The 21,452-nt window shown below is 46.2% G+C and overlaps 1 protein-coding gene across 1 annotated transcript in view; it reads right to left on the bottom strand.

Annotated features, from left to right (window-relative positions):
• Positions 1 to 429: 429 nt before the first annotated feature.
• DUS2 (dihydrouridine synthase 2) overlaps positions 430 to 21,452 on the bottom strand; it is a gene marked incomplete at its 5' end in the record, with an annotated part of 471,998 nt that continues 450,975 nt past the window's right edge. The window contains one exon of the mRNA XM_086950567.1: positions 430 to 2,434. Within this exon, the coding sequence (XP_086806693.1) occupies positions 2,188 to 2,434 (247 nt within the window). The remainder of the gene's footprint in view (positions 2,435 to 21,452) is intronic.

The following is a 21,452-nucleotide window of genomic DNA, read 5'->3' as shown; positions in this document are numbered from 1 at the left end:
GCACATTTTGATTTTTTTGACCAGTGTTTCTGACATTGTTTTTGCCTAAAATGTCAACTTTCTTTCATATGAATCCAGTGGAAAGGCCCCCTGACTCCAATACAGCTGGAAACTCAAACGACCACGTATCGGAGTACAAACTGGAGGGTATCAAACTCACAAGAGCCACTTCAACTTCCTTTAATCCATCTTCCACACCAAAATCCCAACCATAACATGTTCCTTGTGCTAAGCAACATGCCAAAAAACCACAAGATCAGTATTCTAAAAAGACCATTCTTCGACGGAAAGGTTGAGCTTTTTACCTTAAATACTTTGAAAGTTTGACTGCATCTAAAGTGTTAGGATCCCTCAAGAAATGGTTCCTGAGACTACAATATAGGTCCAGTAGGACTGCATCCATGCCAGAAATTCAGAAATACCAATCAGTAAGTAACCAGGACCATTTATTTTCTTTTTATGCAAATTTTTCATATATGGGTATACTAAACATAAGTGTTTTGGACAGGACAATTGCAGAGGAGAAAGAAAGTACCTCCTTTATATGGGGAATATTGACAAACAGATGCTGAAAACAGAGATGTGGTTTATCCACAATGCTATGTCATAATGGGGAAAAACAAACTCTATCGTTGGAAGCGACTTGAAACTGTACAGTAGATGTTGCAAAGGATAATGTTACACTCCACTTCAAACCTGTGAGATTCAGAAGACCAACGAAAAAGTGGCCTCTCAACCATATGGATCCCAGGACAGGAAGAACATGATGATGTGGGGCGAATCTCAAGTTAAATTTGCTTTAAAGCCAATCAGCATGATGGAGGATTTTTTCAAATGGAAACCTCACAACATGAAAGGCATGTTTGTATTTGCTGTAGGTGTCCTTTGGAGAAGCCGTCTTGACACGGCTCAACTTGACACTGAGCTCCTTTTCTTTATGGACCTCGTCTATCATCAAGGCCAAATAAAACTTTTTCTGACGTGGCTGAAATGTTACCCCTTAAAGGAGAAAAAAGGCAGAAATCCAATTTGCCGACCCAGCTGAAATTCTAGTATGTCTTAAAGAGGGTTGTTGGAAATAGCTTTGCTTTTGGAGAAGCTCTGCAAATTTGAAATAGACAGTACCAGAATTGTGCTCTGTTGGTTTCCCTTCCTGAACAAAGTTCTAGCATTCCAGCTACGCTGACTTAAGTAACATGAACTCCATCCAAAGTCCTTGAGAGATGTGCCTTCTCAGGTTATCCTGGAAATGTAAACAATGCACAGGATGTATACCTAAAAAAATGTATGTTCGCGAGTGTGCACCTTGTTGATCCTTGCCATCAAACAACTTGTTGATGTGTGTTTTATTCCACATATTTTATCGGATTTGAATGGCTATTTCCTAAGTTCCATCTTAGTTATGTTAGCAATCTAGATAAGTTAAGACACCATAAAGAGGAGACGGCAGAACTACCCTGAGAAGCGTAGCCTTATGGGAGAGTGTGGAAAACTTCAGAACTGTGAAGATGGTCAGTGGAGTCAACTCTTAAATTTTTCTAAAATATGCATGCATGTATTAATTCAGGTATCTGTGAACCCACTTTATCGCAAGGACACTACCCTCTACAAAATGCACAGTGGTACAACTGTGTGCTAATTATTGTCACAAACATCTTCAGCAGACAGTGGTCCTGACCCAGAAATAACCAACATTTCTGGGATCTGAAGTGCATGATTACTGCGCACTATTGACCCACATCTTTGGAACAGTTTAACTTTATTCTCTAAAAAAAAAAAAAAAGCGACCAATAATATGATTTCTAAAATAATGACATTATTTGTGGTAATTTTAAACCCCAGGATCTGCTTTCCTTTATTCGTGGAGACATGGTAAACGTTTATGGAGAAAGAAATGACAGCCAATAACTCCTGTTCCTTGTTTGTGACATCACTGCTGCTGCAAACACACGTCTGAAAAAACAAAATTAAAATATTTTGTTTGGATGTTAGTCCATGGACATGTCAGCTAATGCCGCTTTTACTGTGACCGACCTTCCGGTAAAAGGTGTGATTAATGGAGTCATCATGAAAGGCACAAAAGCAAAGAAGGAAGAGAAGTAAACATTCCTCAAGAGTCTTTTTGTGGTTTAGAAACCATTGGAGGACATCAGAACCCTACACATGCTCTTGTGGACACGCCTCATGTTACCGTGGCACATCAGAGATGTTCGTGTCTGCAGTGTCTACATTATTTTGGTTAAAGATTGTTTTTTTATGAGAGTCTTCAGTAAGCAGTATGCCTCCATTTTCAATACTGCCGATTTCATCGTTGTTTCTCTTTCTCTTCTGTATCAGGCAGCATTCTCCTTCACTCAACTTCCCCTCTGGCAGGCCCAGTGTCCTAAGGCACACAATTGCTGCAGCCTGTTCAGCAAGCTTCTTGGATTTGTCCCTGCAGATATAAACATTACTTACATTACGACACAACCGAAAGTAAAACTAAATAATTCAACACCAACTAGCTTTCCAAAACTTTAGCTGAAATGTCTGACCCATCATTTCTCCTTGGCTTAATAAATCAAATGTTATTTATTATGAGTTTATGACCCTAAGACATTTAACTTGTGAATGCTTCCCAATAAACAGTGCTTCAAAGGAACAAGAGAAGGCGTGCACCCGTCTACTATTCAACAGATGCATATATATCTATAGATTGGAGGTGTGTGGAGCTACCTTCAGATGTAGTAAACAAAAAGAAGGCAAAGAATACTGTAGGAAATTCCACCTGCCCTGGACTTAGCCACAGATTATGTTTTCCTTCAGAACCCTCATGCCTTGTCCTCTGCTGAAGACTAAAGTAAGATGAACAGGCCTCAGCCACTATATGCCCTCTGTAAAAAACAAATACTGCCTTTCATTTCTAGTGCAGCCCTTGATAACTGCAGACTGATCTAAAGTGACTCTTTGATGTGTGCAATACTAATAGCAGATATGTAAGACAGGCTACTAATACTTACTTGTACAACCAGGGAGTGGTTAGTAAAGTATGAGAAATAACATTTACAAACCAGAAGTGGGTCACTGTGGCAAATAATACCTCAGTCTGCCTCAATGTTACGTCATTAGTTAAGTGTTGAATTTAACCCCAAATTCATACCTTTATTGAAAGGTTGCAGCAATTCTCAGCACTTTATAAGTTTTGACTAAAACGAGCACATTTGCAGATTGATTTTAAATACCCCTTTTAGTTTTAAAATTTGTGAAAATTATGGATTAATCGAACTCACTATCATATATGAATATATGAATACCTTGGGATGGTGGTTACCCTAACTAATTAGCAAAGGCCAAAGATCCTGCTGGGATGCAAACCAGTTCAATCGTTTTACGGTTTAGCTGGACAAAGGGCAGGTAGAAGAGCAGAGGTTTCAGGTATTCACTGCTTCTGCTAGAAACCTGTAACAAGATGGCCGCCTGGTAGGAGCTCTGGTCCGGAGCTCCTAGTGCTTGGGATCCCTTTCCTGGAATTATCCCTGATAGCACGCACCACCTTCGGCGAGAAAAACAAGTAACTGGATCGTAACAAGCAACTGGACTGAATTCAAGTAACTGGATTTTAAAAGTAACTGGAATATCGCTGTAAAACACGTACCTGCAGCAGTGACGGATGGGACCCCTGCAGCCTCGGCGGAGCCCAGGACGGCTGGAGTTGAGCCGAGTTGAGTGCCCGACTTGAGACCCGCCTGAAGATCACCATCGCTTGCAACGGACCTGAACCTGAGCCCGGAACCATGCTGGGGACGCCTGGGAGGCTCCTGATGCACAACTGCATCCCGCTGCCCTCTTGAGTGCAGAGGTGCTCTGCTTGCCTGCAATCACCGCCTGCAGCTCCCCTGTCACTGGAGCCGCCGGGGCGGGGGACAAGCGGACGGGAGTTGGCGCTGACCGATCCGGCGCAGGTGACAGAGGGCGTCCGGCGGGACGCTTCCCCCCTCCCCCCCTCCCGGTGGATCAACAAGAACGGCTCTGCGGCTCTGGTGTGCCCTGTTGGTGTGTTTTGGGCAGCGTTCCGGCAGGAGGCTTCCCCCCCTCCCCCCTCCCAGTGGATAGGCGAGCACGGAGCGGTGGGCACCTGGAGCGGCCTCCCCCCTCCCGGTGGATTAACGAGAACGGCTCTGCGGCTCTGGTGTGCCCTGTTGGTGTGTTTTGGGCAGCGTTCCGGCGGGAGGCTTCCCCCCCTCCCCCCCTCCCAGTGGATCAGCGAGAACGGAGCGGTGGGAGCCTGGAGCGTCGCACCCCGGTGGCTCACGGAGAGGGTGGCGCCCTGCTGCAGCGGAGGCTTCATCACCCCCCACCCCCCACCACAATCAGTGCCACTGAAGCCGCCGGAGCAGGAGACAAGCGGACGGGAGTTGGTGCGGACCGACCCAGCGCGGGGGATAGAGGGTGTTCCGGCTGGATGCCTCCCCCCCCCCTCCCAGTGGATCATTGAGAACAGAGCAATCGACCTTTAGAGCGTCTCCGGTGTGCCCTGTCTGCGTGTCTGGGCGGCCACGGCGCCGTTCTGCTTTGGAGGTGCCTGACTGGAGCAGCGTTAATGCAGACTGACGCCGCGGAAGGTAACTGAACGCAAAACTATGCCAAAGCTATTGCATTATATACTCATGCCGGTTTTTCACTGTCTGCCCGGAATTTTGCACGCAAAACTACCACTTTAATCACTCATGCCGGTTTTTCACTTTATGCCCGGAATGCACTGTAGGCTTTGCATTTTTGCATTTTCGCGGGATCTGTGGTCTCTTCACTCACCATTGGCCAATATGGCTGGGGCCATAAACTGGAGCCATAAATCGCCCTTCTGCCCAACAGATGACCATGAGGCTACATACCAACGCGGTCAGGGATCAGCAAAAGAGAGATAAGACTCCCTCCCAGCAAGCTAGGACCTGGGCTTGCTCAAATAGAATCTGAAACTGCCCTCCCCTGCTCTAAAAGCAACAACACCTAAAAGAGGACTATTGTCTCGATCTCCCCTATTTGGCGGCCATCTTGGCCTGGTCTCTCTCTCGCTTTGGCGGCCATCATGGACTAGTCATTCCCACTATCTGAACACACCCTTAGAGCTGGCCTTTTTAGACCAATCTCTACTACCACAGACTTTACATAGCTCTGTATCTAAAACGTCGTGTGATCAAGTGTCTGCCTTTTATTGCAGTATTATATTTCTACTTGTATTTTATACATCTTGTGCAACCTGCACCTATTTCACTTTTTTCCTCACCGGTAGTGCACCGATCGCTACCTCATATTTTACCGGTTGCTCACTAGTGTCATATTTGTCTATTGTAGCCTTCTGTTTGCACCTATACTGGTTCCATTATATCTTTAGTATTTTATTCCTATTTGCATGCTATATTGGTTCCAGTATATCTTTAGTATTTTATTCTTATTTGTATACTGTATATTTTGTAAGCTGCACCCAATTCACTTTTATCCCTATTATGCACTGATTGCTACCTCATATATTTTGTTCATTCTCGTAAGCTGCACCCATTCACTTTCTATTCCTGGATTGCACCAATGCTACCTCTTACATTCTGGTTATTTCTGGCCATTCACTAATGTCACTTTGGGTCCATTTAACTGATTGCTACCTCATATGTCTTGTACATTTTTGTAAGCCGCACCCACTCACTGTTTATTCCTGGTCTGCACCGATTGCTACCTCTTATATTTTGGCTATTTTTGGCCACTCACTAGTGTCACTTCTGTGCCATGTAACCTACGGCTGACAGTTGTTTTTTGCATATGTGTATCCTTAGCATTCTTCCTCCCATACCCACCTTTACAGCCATCCCAACATGGATCTCATCGGCAAGCACACATATAGAATCAACTACCCATCCACTCTCACCAAAAAAGCCGCTAAACGCTTTAAACACAACTTCCTGAGGTCCCACCCCGAAACCCCCTTTGCCGACACCTACTTCTCACCGGTCAATGGAGCCCTGAACATTGATATCATCTTCCACACCTCACGCAGAGCTCAATGGAGAAAAGTGTTCCTCACCCTACTCACCGTCTCCACCACCAGGAAAACCGCTCATGGCCTAACTCTCTCCATCACGCCATCCCAACTCTTCCCTGGCAGAATCACCATTACTATCTACAACAACGGGATTGTCCTAATTCAATCCACAGACAAGAACCTGGAACTACTTGACAACTTGTTCCCCAAGTTCAAAGAGCACCTTTCCAAGCTTCGGTCTTCCACCCATAACTCCTCCATCACTATCATTCATGACGTCACAGCCCCCACCCACAACCCTTCTAACCTAGGTCAGCATCAGAACGACACGCACCTCACCTCACCTCTACCCCCAGCACCCTAGTCAAATACCCACCTGCTGTTACCACCCCACATTCCTCAATCACAGTCACAAATCTCTCCCCCTCACACACTAGCCGCCCCTCTAACACCAACCCTTGGACCCCCACACGTACCACTCCCATTCCTCCCTCCCCTGACATCACAACTTCCACCCACAACCCCTCTAACCTAGATCAGCACCAGAACGACACGCATAACGACAAATCCCGCCCTTTGTCCCCCCCTCTCTCAGTCCCCACTACCACCCGCTAACTAACCACCCAGAGCGCACCACATCTACTATTATAACCCCCCCTCCCCACGACAGGACCATTTCCAACCCCATTTCCCCCCCACTCTCAGCCCTCACTACCCTTCAGGCTCCCCCATCACCACCATCATACACTCCACTTCCATCCCGCTCTCTCCGCCTGCCACCAATTCCCTCCTCTACGCCACCAACCTCTTACGTACTTCATCCACGCCCATCGCCCCCATACCCTCTCTCCTCCCTAACACCAACCCGCACGCCGACACTGCGGAGCCCTGCATGAACACCAACCCATCCCCCCCACCCGCACGATAATTACCTGGTCAGCCACTCACCCATGACTTCCACCCCAGCACTAACACTTATCCCACGCTGGACAAGATGATGTCCTCCCTCCTCCAACTCAAAGAAGACATTCACACCATCAAAGAAGAAATTCACACCATCAAAGAACTACTCATCACACCCCCTAGAAACACCTCACCCACCACCACCCCCCCTCTCAACTTGCTCTCCACCTGTCCTTATGAAGCTCCCAAGTTACATCCCTCACACAGGACTGCGATCCATGCCCACAACCGCAACAACCGCACCCGCCGCCCACACTGGACCGCGATCCCTGCCCACAATCGCAACAACCGCCCCCGTCGCACATGCAACCCTCTTTCGGATCTCGACACTCTCACCCTCCTCCGCTCCTACGACCCAACTCCCCTAAACCACACAACTGCCTCGCACCTGCCCATTCCCACGATACACTCAAATCCCCGTAGACCCTCCACACTAAACAACAGAATCTCCGTCCCGAATAACCTTAGAAAAGTCCCCCTCTCTCTAGTACCATCCACCTCCCCTGACACACCCCGTCTCAAATGCACTCTCCTAAACTACAGATCGGCTGCTAGACACTACTCCGCCATCGATGATCTCATCCTAACATTGGACCTTGACCTAATCATCTTGACTGAAACCTGGCTAACCAAATCTTCTACACCTATAATGGACATTCTGGTTCCCCCCAACTACCACATCATTAGGCTTGACAGGTCTGGCAAGATAGGTGGTGGAATCGCATGCATATACAGGAACAGCCTTTCTGTTCTGAAAGTCTCCGCACCTTCCCTACCCTCCCCAACTTCCTACGAATACATCTGCCTCGATATTATCAGTGAGGGCAAACCGATATGCTCTCTTCATGGCATTTACCACCCACCCAGAGACAACCTCACCTTCGCCCAACAAATCATGGACATGATTTCAACCAACGCCGGACGACAGCTCACCCAAATATACCTTGGTGACTTCAACCTCCACTGGAACGATCACAATGATGCGGTGGTAAATAGTCTTAAAAGCTTCCTTAACGCCCTGGACCTCACACAATTATGCAACAGCCCGACCCACGAGAAAGGTTCTATCCTCGACCTTATCATCGCCAAAGAGGACGTTATTCAACTTGAGTCTATCCAACCCTGTGACTGGTCAGACCATCATATTGTCACATTCCACATCAATGAAAAAGTCAAACTCAACACGGTTCAATCCTCCAGACCTAAAGTCTGGAAAAGAGACCTGAAAAAACTCAACCCATACTCCCTACCCCCGAACAGCCGCGACCTCCTGCTCCCTCCTACGGGCGCTACAGATGTCCAATCCTTGACTGACCACTATCTCAACGCCATGACCTCAATAATTAATGAGGCTGCTCCCATGCAGCTAAAAAGAGTCTCCGCTAAAATCTCCAATCCATGGTACGTCGGGAGTCTCAATGAAGATAGACGAGCCATGCGTATGGCAGAGCGCACCTGGAGAACAGCTCCGTCTGCACTGCACCTGAAAACCCTGAAGAAAAAGAGAAACGCCTACTTCAGGAAAATAAAGCGCTCAAAAGCAAACTTCTTCAGCCTCCAGCTCGATCAAGCAAAAAAACGTCCAAGAAAACTGTTTGAGCTAATCAGAACACAAGCCAAGGATCAACCCCAACCTCTCAGTACTTTGTGCGAAGCACCCTCCGGTGAAGACTTTGCCGCTTTCTTTACCCCAAAAACTGACAACATAAAGAGTGATCTCCGCACTGACGCAAGCCTCTACACCACACCCAACTGCATAACACCCACCGAACCAAAAAACAATGCAACATGGTCATCCTTTGACACCTACTCCGAAGAAGAAATAGGCAAACTGCTCAGCACCTTGAAACCTTCCAATCACCTCACGGATCCCCTCCCTGCTAACGCTGTCAAAGATTTCACCCCATTGCTCCTTCCACTCTGGACTAAAATTATCAACAGCTCGCTCCAAGAAGGAACCATCCCTGACTCCCTCAAAGTTGGACAAGTCACACCCTTAAGAAACCTACTGCCGACCCATCCGACCTAAACAACTACCGCCCCATTACCAATATTCACATTCTCGCCAAACTATTGGAAAAATGCGCACAACTACAACTGACTAAACACATAGATCAGTTTGATCTCCTCAACCCTCATCAATCAGGCTTCCGAGCAGGACACAGTACTGAAACTGCTATGACTCACATAATTGACGACGCCCTTCAAATCCTAGATCAAAATGATACCTGCCTCTTCATCCTTCTTAATCTCTCCTCAGCATTCGACACTGTTAAACATGAGAATTTACTCGATCTTTTGAACACAAGAATGGGTCTATCTGGGACTGTTCTCAAGTGGTTCACCTCCTTTTTACACAACAGGTCGCAGAAATTCAAGAGTAACAACCAGATGTCCGCGCCAATACCTGTTTCGTTAGGCGTCCCCCAAGGATCCTCCCTATCACCAACTTTGTTCAACCTAGTTATGGAACCTCTCACCACCTTGCTACAAGCATCCAATGTACTTTTTCACATGTACGCAGATGACACCAAACTATATCTCAAACTACAATCCCCCAATGACATTTTACTCCTGAACTCAACGATCAGAAGCACCCAATCCTGGCTTGCCGATAATCATCTCAAACTCAATGCTCTGAAAACAGAATTCCTTCTGATCTCACCTCCCGCGAAGATCTCTACCACTCAAACCTGGCTTAAACAGCTAACTGCACTCAATGTCCAACCCACCATAGTGGATTCAGCAAAATCTCTAGGCATAACCCTCGACTCCAATCTCAACATGCAGCATCATATCAGCAAGGCTACTAAGGGAGCGAACTACCAAATCAATACCCTGAGGAAACTTAAACCCTTCCTACCAGCCAAAGATTTCCAAACTGCAGTACAAGCGCTAGTAAACCCGCGAATTGAATACGGCAGCATCGCCCTCTACGGTCTCCCGTTAACCACTACTGCACCCCTAAGAGCTTCTCTAAACGCTGCAGCGAGACTCATCACTGGGTCAAAAAAACACTCGCATATCTCCCCTGACCTGAAATCCTTGAACTGGCTGCCTTTTGAAGCCAGAATACATCTGAAAATCGCCTGCTTGACACACAAGGCTGTACACCTGAGCTCTCCCGGATACCTCACTCAGAAGCTGTCAATCTCTGGCGGCTCTAGAAACACTAGAGGCACAAACAATCTTCTGCTAAAACCTCGAAGATTCCGGAAGGAAAAAACGTATAAACGCTCTTTCTCAGGAATGGCACCCAGGATCTGGAACTCACTCACTCCTGAAACCAGGCTCATCTCCTCCATCACACTCTTTAAGAAAGAAGTAAAAGCTATTCTCATGGCCAAATGCACTTGACCTATTAACGTGGATCTGTAAAGACTTTACACCGATCTGTATTATGTTGCTCAAACTCTACGACTATGTGTTTTACCTGTATTACTGATTTACCTGACTATCTATGCACACATTTATCTGTAATACTTGCATTATTGATGTACCTGTTCTACTTTGCTCCCTCACGTATAATTTCACTATACCTGATGACCTGCCACTCACTCTCTTGTTGGTATTCCCTGCTTTGTAAAGCGCTCTGATATCTGCAAAGATCTTGTTCGCGCTATATAAAACTTTCAAAATAAATAAATTAAATAAAATGCGAATGGGCCTTTTGTTGAGGATTATTGTCACTGTGAAGGGCTCTCCAGCAGCCCTATCACTGAACTCTTTGGAGGCTGCCTCTTAATAAAACATGTGATAGGAAATGCCTTTCTTCAGTTTAAAAGCTAATTTAGTGCCTGTGTTGAGACGAGATGAAAAGGCCGGGATTTGAAGAAAACTATTTTGCAGAAAGAACATGGTCCACACCTTTTTTTTCCCCAGAGTCCCGCAGTAAGGCTTTACTGGCCTGAAATCAAGCCTCACTTATTTTTAGCTATATGATACGGAACAAAAAGTAAAGTGGGAGAGTTCAGTTTCGGAAAAGGACTTACCTTCAGTACCCCTACTCAACCATGTTTCTGGGAGTTCAACGCTCAAAGCGGACAAGCACATAAAGATAGATTTCCTTCTTAACTGTGGAGCTAACAACTAAAAAGCTGCCGAAAAACCTTCCACTTGAATTTCTCTGTCGTTAAGGATTGTTCCAGGGGTATAACTAGAAACGGTACTGACCTGCCATTCATTTACGTACTATTAGGCCTCAGTCGACTTCCCTGTGAGGGACTTGTCACCTGAAAGCTAAGCTAAGAAAGTGTCTTCTGTGCAGAGTGGCATTTGGATGTGGAAGAAGTTACTTACCTGTAATCCTAGTTCTCTTCCAAGGGTATCCTCATCAGTCATAAACACATGAATATTCCTACCATGCGCAGGGACCCTGGAAACATATAAAACCATATATGTGGAAACATATATGTAGCTCTAAAAACATATACATATATATGTATATAACAATAACCACAATGCAGCCTTCCATACAGTAAAGGCTGAGCAATGTAAGAATTTCATTTGCACATATATACAATTCCAATAAAGCAGAGAGAAAGAAAACACATTTGAAAATTGCTTTAATGCATCATAGAAATCATAATCTAGCAAAGAGGAATGAAAAACATTGCTAGCCCATAGGCTGCATTGTAGAAACATTAATGTAGAAAGCTGAAAAGCTAACCCACAGAAACACATAGAATAAAAATGGCACTGCGCCTTTAAGGCAGCCATGACCCCTAGCTTTCCACATGCCTCAGGGGTGACAGTTAGGTCAGTTGTTCTTTGCGGAGACCCAAAGGCCAGGGCACAAAGAGATGACATTTACCTTGATCACTTGCCTGGGGAGGCGGGTGGGTTGCTTATGACTTTGATGAGGACACCCCTGGAAGAGAACTAGGATTACAGGTAAGTAACTTATCCGTCTCTTTCAGGGGATTCTCATCAATAAGCACATAAATCGAGTAGCAAGCCCATCCTCTCTTCCTGTGAGCAAGTGATAAGAAGAAAATAAAGCAGACAGTGTTAAAAAACATCAATGACTCCAATCAGGCTAGAATTTGAACAGATTCCTCAAGGAGGCTTGGCCTACTTGGGTATCCGCTCTGGAGTCAGAATCAAGACAGTAATGTCTGGTAAACGTGTGTACCGACTTTCAAGTTGCAGCCTTGCAAATCTCGGCCATCAGTACATTGTGTCTGAAAGCTATAGTAGCCGCTTTTCCCCTAGTGGAGTGAGCTTTAGGGGAAACCAATAGAGCTCGGCTTGTTCGCTAATTGAGAAGTCAATTTAATGCAGAACACTATCCACCTCAAAATGGATCGTTTGGTGGCTGGAAACCCTGTGCAAACAGAGCCATAGTTTACAAACAATTGATCAGACTTTCTAACTGACTTTGTTCCCTCCAAATAGAATTTGAGAACCCTCTTGAGGTCTAGCGAGTGAAGAGACCTTTCTGCTGGTGTAGTAGGATTGGGGAAAAAAGAGGGAAGTCGTCTGGTTGACATGGAAGTTAGACACCACTTTTGGTAGGAAAGAAGGGTGAGTTCTCAAAACCACCCTATTGTGATGGAAGACCGTGTACGGTTCCTTAGAGCAGAGTCCCTGGATTTCACTCACTCTGCGTGCTGATGTTATAGCCACCAGAAAAGCCACTTTCCATGTTAGGTGCTGTAACGTGGCCTTATGAATGGGTTCGAAAGGAGGACCCATCAATTTAGACAAAACTAGATTCAACTGCCAAGGAGGAGAAGGAGGAGGACGAACAGAGGGAAAACCTACTTCAACCCCTGAAGGAAATCCTTGACCACCTGAAGTTGAAAGAACGAAGGTTGGTTAGGTGACTTTCTTTAGGCCATAATGGCCGCCAAATGAAGCTTTATAGATGTGTACTTCAAACCAGATTTGGCTAAATAAAGCAGATACAGCAAATTACCTCCTCTTGCCCACTAGTCGGACTCCAACCATTATGTACACATCATAAGAAAAATCTTTTACATTTAAAGAGGTAAGAACTCCTTGTGTATGGCCTCCTGGACTCCCTCAAAATGTTCATACAGTCCTGAGGGAGATTCAAGTGAGGGAAGGCTGGGGTGCAGAATTTTCCTGCCCATTTGGGTCAGAAGGTCCGGCCTGCACGGGAGCTTCCTGTGCAGACAGATCAAGAGTTGCAATAGGTCCGGATACCACCATTGGCGAGGCCAGTCCGGTGCTATCAGGATCATCTTCAACGTGGATGGGATGAGCTTGGTCACCACCTTTGGAATGAGAGGAAGGGGCGGAAAGGCGTATGCAAACGTCCCGGACCAGTCTATCAAAAGAGCATTCCAGTTTGTTCCTGGTCGGTAAAATCTGGACGCGAAGGCGTGGCATTTTCTGTTTAGATCGTCTGCAAAGAGGTCAATGGATGGCTGACCCCATTGATGAAAGATGTCTGCCACCACCTCGTGCTTGAGCACCCAGTCTTTTTGTTTTTCGAAGTGCCGACTGAGAGCGTCTGCCAACACGTTTTGTTCTCCGGACAGATGCACCACTGTGATCGAGAGGTTCCTGGCCAGAAGCCAGTGCCAGATCGCTTGAGATTCCATTGACAGAGGGTGAGAGTGCGTTCCACCTTGTTTGTTTAAGTAATACATGGTTGTTGTATTGTCAGTTTGTATCAGTATCGACTCGGACTGAATCGAAGGCTGCAATGCCTTCAGGGCTAAATTAACTGCCTGCAGCTCTAACATTATAATATGATAGGTTGGCTCCTTGTTCGACCAGTTGACCCAGGTACGCCCCCATCCCTGAAGAGATGCATCCGTGATCAGGGGTTGTTTTGGGAGAGGTTGATGGAATGGGACTCCCACCAGGAGATTCTTCGGCTGAGTCCACCAGAGAATGGACCTCTTTGCTGACCGAGAGAGGAGAATTCAGTCTTCCCAATGCCCCGAGGATTGGTACTATTTGTCCTCCAGATCTTGCTGTAACAGTCTCATCCTCAATCTGGAGTTGGTATGAGAAAAATGCAAGGGCCATCGGTCCCAGTAGAGATGCCACTTGCCTCACTAATGGTTGATGTGCCTGGAGGAAGATATTGCACTTGTTTCTCATCAATAACAGTCTCTCCTCCGAAGGAAACACTATTCCTAGGCCGGAGTCCAATGTGGCGCCCAGATAGTGGAGCGTTTGAGTGGTCTGATGAACTGATTTCTCCATGTTCACATGAAGACCCAAGCGGTGTAGCAGATCTAGGCAGATGCGATAGTGGTTCTGCACCATGTGAGGGGATGTTCCTTCAACAGCCAGTCATCCAGGTATGGATACACAAACAGGTCTTTGCGATGTAATGCTGCGGCCACTACTGCCATGCATTTCGTGAATACCCGTGGCGTAGATTTGAGGCCGACTCTGAACTGATAATGGTTCGCGCCTAACATGAATCTCAGGAACTTGCGATGGCATGGATAAATTGGAATGTGGAAGTACTCAACTTGGAGATCAACCGAACACATCCAATCCCCTTTCTGCAGATGTGGATATATTTGATGGAGTGCCAACACGCAAAACTTCTCCTTTCCGATGATTTTGTTGAGATCGGTGATCTAGGATAGGTCTGAACTTGTGCGCTTGGTCTTTTTTCGGTATATGCAAATATCTGAAGCAAACTCCTTTTCCCCTTTGAGCAGGAGGGACCTCTTCTATGGCTAGCTTCTTCAGACGGATCAACACTTCCTGATGTAGCAAATCCAGGTGGTGAGGACGTGATCTTACTGGAGAAATGTCTCTTGGAGATGTGCAGAAACTTAGCGCATACCCATTGCGCAGTATTTTTAGCACCCACTGATCTTTGGTGATGTTGCACCACTCTGCAATGCAATTTGAGATACTTCCTCCCACTGGAGTGAGCAGCCGTGCTAGAGGAAGCAAGAACTCATTGCTTGCCTGGAGATTTGGATGTGGAGGAGGATTTCTGCTGATGTCCACCTCAGCCTCTAGAGGAACAACTGCCTTGGTACTGTGATTGCTGCTTCTGCGACCATTGAGGGGTTTGAACCCTCTGATGGTAGTTCTTACGATTATACGGCCTGTAGCGACGCCTGAACTCCTTTTCCTTCTGTAGGCCGAAGTCCTTTAGATTATCAAATTTGGCCTTCATTCTGGCCATCTCCGCATCAGTATATGATCCAAACGGGAAGTTGCCTGAGAACAGAAGATTTAAAATACGCTGCTGAGCCTCCGGTTTCAAAGCTGTTAGGAGCAGCCTTGCGCATATTCTGTGCACATATGAATCCGCAGCCAGAGAAGCCCTATCCGCTGCTGTGCTGATCACTTGATTGGCTACCAGTGCCCCCTCCTGGAGAATCTCTGTAAAATCTTGTTGATCCTCCTTTGGTAGCTTCTCTTTAAAGCGCTCCAATGAATCCCATAAGGATCTATCGTAGCTGCCCAGCCGGGCCGCAGTGCTAGATATCTTCAAAGAACATGCTGCAGAGCTGCATGCTTTTCTACCCCGAGTCCTGAGTTCTTCTCTTCTTGACTGGAGGAACTGAGGAAAAAAAAACGACAGCTTGTATTTTCTTCGCTGCTGCAATGATAAACTAATTGGGTGGGGGGTCAGATTTCAGAAATAAAGGATCCGATGCAGCAGGTTTGTACTTTTTCTGGATCCTAGCCAGAGCTGCTTTGATCGAGGATGGGGTGAGAAAAACGTCCCTCACTGGTTGAAGGAGACCAGGAACTAGTGGGAGCAATGGTCTAGCAGCAGACCACTAATGGAGGGTCTCAAAAATGATAGATGTAGAAGTTTGAGGTGCCGACATATCTATATTCAGCTTCTGCGCCCCTCTAGCAAGGATATTGTGGAAGATGTTGACATCATCGATAGGTGACACCCTTGAGGGAGGGCGATCTGTAAGGGTCGGAGAGTAGTCCCCTTTTGAAGGGTAAGTCGAGGAAGAAGACCATGACGGCGTTCTACTTCGTTTATGATGAGCATGAGCTGGTATATGCTCACGAGATTTGCCTCGGTGATCTCTGGTCCGAGTAGTAGGAGACCTGTCCACCTCCTGCATCAGTCGTTGTAGTGGAAATCTGTGCAGTGGACTAGAATAGGTCGCAGGCTGCTCTACTTGGCCAGAGAGTTCTTTCTGCAAAGCATGGAGGGGCAGAAGCCATCTTGGCGAAAGATTCACCGAAGGAGATTTTTGCCTCAGTGGAGAGCTTCTCTGTGATTTCCTTGTTTGCTCTGAAGACTGAGCAGAAGAGCTTCTGGAAGTTGAGGGCACCTGGGGAGAGCTCATCACTGAAACAGAGCACTCTCTGCAGTCTTTGGAGACTGAGCGTCGTCGTGAGCAATGATGTGACATTGATGGAGAGTGTATCAACGTCGACCGACTATGCGTCACCAAAACTAGTGAGTCTTTAGAGAGGGATCTTTTCCTCGACGTCGACCTTTCCTTATGTTTCGACGTTGAATGCTCTGACGTCGAACGTCTGGACCTCCCTGACTTCGCCCTCGACGTTGAGCGCCTTGGAGAACCCAACAAAGTGTGAATTGACGGAGAAATCCTTCTCGACGTCGTGTCCTTCGACCTCTCAGATCTCTCTCTCGACGCTGAGTTTGTTATAGAAGCCAGTGGAGCGGAGATAGGAGCACTTATTGACGTCGACGGAGACCACCGTCTCGATGTTGAACGTCGGTGTGTATACCTTATATCGGGTCTAGACGACGAATCCTTCTTCGCTGTGGATACGGGTCTAGACCTCAACGCTGAACGTCACCTGGTTGACGAAAATGGAGGTGTCCGCTTAGACGTTGAACGTCTTGCCTCTCGAGGCACATCTCAACGTCGACCGCCGCCTGGTTGACGGAGATGCCTGCTTCGACGCCAATTGCCGATGCCCCGGAGGAGCATGTTTCAAGATCGTACATCGTGCCATTTCCGACGGAGACTTCTCTCTCAACTTTGGGTGAGCCCGCACCAATGGAGAACAACTTTTCGACGCCGATCGTCACCGGGTTGAAGACAGTGGAGGATGTGGCTCACTGGTTAGAGCAGGCAGACCCTGAAGCAGAGGTCAGATCCGGGACCAGGGTTCAATTCCCGACGCGGCAGGGTCTTGAGCTCAAATGTCCATGGACTCGATAATTCTCGCTTCGGTGCCTGACCTAATCATGGGTTCATACTCTGCAACTCTGGGCATTAAGCTTGCTTAATCTCCACAACGGCCCCCAAGCGGCGGGATGCCTGGCTTTCACTTTGGGGATGCCCTGTAGGGGCTATCTCACAGGGAAAAGCCAGGACGGGTTCCCAAGGCAAGCGCGGAGATACCCCTTCGGGGGTCGATTCAGGCGTTATATAAGAAACATAATAATAATAATAATAATAATCCGACGTACCTGTAGTCTTCGTCGACAACCTATGTTCTCTCAATGGTGAGCCCGCCGCCAATGGTCTTTTCGTCAACGTTTTCGCTGCCGATGAAGGTATTTTCGGTGCCGAGCCAGACGCCGATGGAGAGCAGATTGGAACCTTACTTCTTGATGAAGTTCTGGCCCTCTCTTTTCTCTTCTTCATCGGAGACCTGCCTCTTGAAGGTGTTTTCCCCTTCTCAGCCGGTCCATAGAGGCAAATCCTCTCTCTGTCCTTCAGAGTTCTCTTGGACAAGGACTGACAATGCTGGCAAGTCTTGGGAGAATGATCACTAGGAAGGCAAAGGATACAGACAGGATGGGAGTCTGTTTTGGCCTTTTTTGCCACAGTAAGGGCAAGGATCAAAAAGAGAGGGCATTTTTGAATGAAAAATAATGCTCAACTCTCTCAAAAATAGCAGAAACATACTCCAACAGTAAAAACACGTCGAAGTAAAAAGCTTTTGAGAAAATATAGACAATAATTTCTGACAGATATCAGAATAAAATGAGAGCTAAAGTTAACAGGGTCCTGACAGAAGGTGCCGGAAAGAACAACTGACCTAACTGTCAACCCTGAGGCATGATGGGAAGCTAGGGGTCATGGCTGCCTTAAAAGCATAGTGCCAGTTGTATTCTATGTGTTTCTATGGGTTAGCTTTTCAGCTTTCTACACTAATGTTTCTACAATGCAGCCTATGGGCTGGCAATGTTTTTCATTCATCGTTGCAGGATTATGATTTCTATGATGCATTAAAGCAGTTTTCAAATTTTTTTTCTTTCTGCTGTTTAATTGGAATTGTATATATGTGCAAAGGAAATTCTTACATTGCTCAGCCTTTAATGTATGGAAGGCTGCATTGTGTTTATTGTTATATAATATATATGTATATGTTTTTAGAGCTACATATATGTTTCCACATATATGGTTTTTTATGTTTCCGGGGTCCCCTCGCATGGGTGGGAATATTCATGTGCTTATAACTTTGATGAGGATCCCCTAGAAGAGAATCCCAGAGAAATGCAGCTGCTGGAACTCTAAGAAGACTGAAATCAATTGTTTGGGATAAAAGGGCATGTTAGGGACTGCTAGGTCCTAGTCTGACCTGGATTCTTGAGGCTCAGAATGTTTGGAATTGGACAGGGAATTACAACAGAGGAAGACTCCATCCATTGGGAGGCATCCCATTTAACTTGAGTGCTAGGTGAATAGCAGACGTGTGTTCCAAGTGGAAGGATTGCACAAACCCCTTTTTTCCAAAATGGCTGGATCACTAGGAGTCGATCCTGAAGATCTGGAATCTTTACAACAGGAGTACCAGCCGATCTATTGATACCCCCTCAAACAAATCTATTATTTTTAGTTCTGGACATTTTTGTTTATTATTTAATCTATTGGTGTCCTAATGCTTTAAGGGTCTATTTATTCTTCCGAAAACTAATTAATTTTCTCAATTTCCCCATACTGTTTTGCTTAGTTTTCTTCAACAGATTTCTTTTTTTTTACTACTAATTTCAAACATTTCTATTAAAGGCACTCAGTACATGCAGATAAATCCCATCTTCAAGTCACTGTACAAAGACAACAAATCAATATTAAATCTAGTACAAGAAAGGAAGCTGCTTCACAAATAACTTGTAAAAACAGTTCAAAAACAATCCTTGGGTTCAGATCACAGTGCGTTACGTTGTACGTCAGGCATGATAAGGCCAAAACGAGGTATATTAAAGACTTGTTATATGAAACAAAAACATCAAACTCCCCAACAGACATACTGGGTATATAATGGTAAAAATACTGTCTTTTTATAACAACCCACCCTGTGATAGCTCTCATCTAGATAAGTGTGTCCACACCCGTATGCCAAGTTGCTCTATTATTTTATATTTGATGTATATATATAGGGAGCACCACTGCCTGTTTGACAGCACCACCATGTGATCAAACGCGTTATCGCCATGAGTTTAGCAATTGGCACTGCATGCTCGACAGATTATCTTTAAAACCACTTCAGCACTGAGCATGTTGAATATTCAATACAGATGGCGGTTGTTTTTCCTTTCTTGCTTGTTTGTCTTCTTGATGTTTGTTTTACCTAGGTTGGGGATGAGTACCAAGAACAAAGGTACCCATCAGGGCTCAGCCGCGCCACACCTTGAAGAATAAGGTATTGCAGGTCCATGGGCCTCTTGCCCAGTACCTACTATTCTATTTATTTATTGATCACCACTTTAGTAATACTCACCCTTATTTCTGGTCCTGACGAAGCGCCTATGGATCCGTTAAGGACCACTAGGGAGCGTGAAACATGTTGACCGAAGAGAATTATTCACACTTTTTCACCAGATCACTTGTCCTGTGAGTAGTGGCTAGTTGTACAACCACTCCTCTTATTTGTATTTAGAGGATTTCTCCAGGACCCACCCCTTTTTTAATTGATCAAACGGTCCCAAGAATAAACTGATTCCGGGTACTGTAAGACCATTTTGACTCACTACATTTTTCCCAGGCCCCCACACCCACAAGCACAACTGCAGCATCTCCATTAAAAGATCTCCATCAAAGAGCCCCCTCGTGGGGCCCGTGAGGGGCTGCAGCGACACCCACACGAGGAGCAATGCACTATGATGATATTTGACACTCGCAAGGGTGTCTGAGGGCACTCGAGACAACAGGAGAAATTCTCTCACTACACCATATCCCAACTACCCATAAGAACGACAAACAAACCATTCTTCGTACCTATTTATTTACATTATTCTTTTTTTTGTTTACCATAAATTCTGGGTTTACCTATCTTTACTCAAGAGGAACTTTAGCCACCTTAGTGCAGACACATATTACTTTGGGAGCATTGGCACTGGACCTCATTTTTTCATAACTAGCTCCAAGTCCCCCCCTTAGTTGTGTGAAAGTAAAAATACTACACCCAAAAAATTAACTAATTTAAATGTATGAGCAGGGTTCAAGCTACTATTTTAAGCCCAACCAAAATTAATGTTTTCTGATAGTAAATAGCTCATTGGCTCTGGTGTCCTTGTCCCCTGCATTATGGAGCCTTGGGGTAGTCTGCTGCAGTGGAATGGGAAAATGCATGTACTTGCCCACCCAGCTTGATACAAAACTTACTGAGAAACAGCAAAGTTGCCTGAAGAACTAAGGCTAAGAACCCTTTTCTAGTTCTCTGCAGTTGTTGCACAAGTTACTACTTGTGTAACGATATATCTGTAAGAGACATTAGATAGTGATAGATTCCTTACCTTAGAATATCCCCAGGCGTCAGACTGGATCCGGAAAGTTTTGCGTAGCAGTACCCTTGCGCGTCGGTAGGCGTCGTCTGCGGCTCCGCGCCCATCGTCTGCGTCGTGGGCGCCGTGATGACGCCGTCGGAGTACTTAGACGCCGCCTCCGCGTGCTGACGTCAGTTCTTAGCCACAGCGTTTCCGCGCCAGAAGCGCAGAGCCATGACAAAAACCGACACTGGTGCCAAGAAACTAGGGCCCTGAAAGGGGATGACCTTAACCCTAGATATCGGTTCGCAGAACGGGGAGGATGGGTGGGTCGGTAAGGAATCTATCACTAACTAATGTCTCTTACAGATATATCGTTACACAAGTAGTAACTTGTGCATCTGAAAGAGACACGTTAGTGATAGATTCCTTACCTTAGAATAGATACCCCAGCAATACCATCCCCGTGGTGGTGGGTCTGCGAACCAACATTTACACCAGAAAGTCCCGGAGAACGGAACGGCCGGAGTAGCCGTCCCTCCGGACTTGACTGTCCATGCAGTAGTGCCTTGCAAACGTGTGCAACAATGCCCACGTAGCTGCCTGGCAAAGGTCCTGCAAGGGCACACCTCGGCCCAAGGCAGTTGTAGTAGCCGTGGCTCGAGTGGAATGAGCCCGCAGCCCAACAGGGGGTTCCTTCTTAGCCAAGGAGTAGCACGCCTGGATGCACATGATAATCCATCGGGAGATGGTCCGCTTGTGCACCGCTTTCCCTTTCTTAGCGCCCGCGTACCCAACAAAGAGTTGATCATCCACCCGGAACTGGCGTGTGCGATCCAGGTAGAACAAGAGCGCACGTTTTGGGTT

The sequence above is a fragment of the Lissotriton vulgaris genome, unplaced genomic scaffold (genome assembly GCF_964263255.1).
Source record: "Lissotriton vulgaris unplaced genomic scaffold, aLisVul1.2 SCAFFOLD_886, whole genome shotgun sequence".
NCBI classification, from domain to species: domain Eukaryota; kingdom Metazoa; phylum Chordata; class Amphibia; order Caudata; family Salamandridae; genus Lissotriton; species Lissotriton vulgaris.
This window is presented reverse-complemented; position numbering and strand designations above follow the sequence as displayed.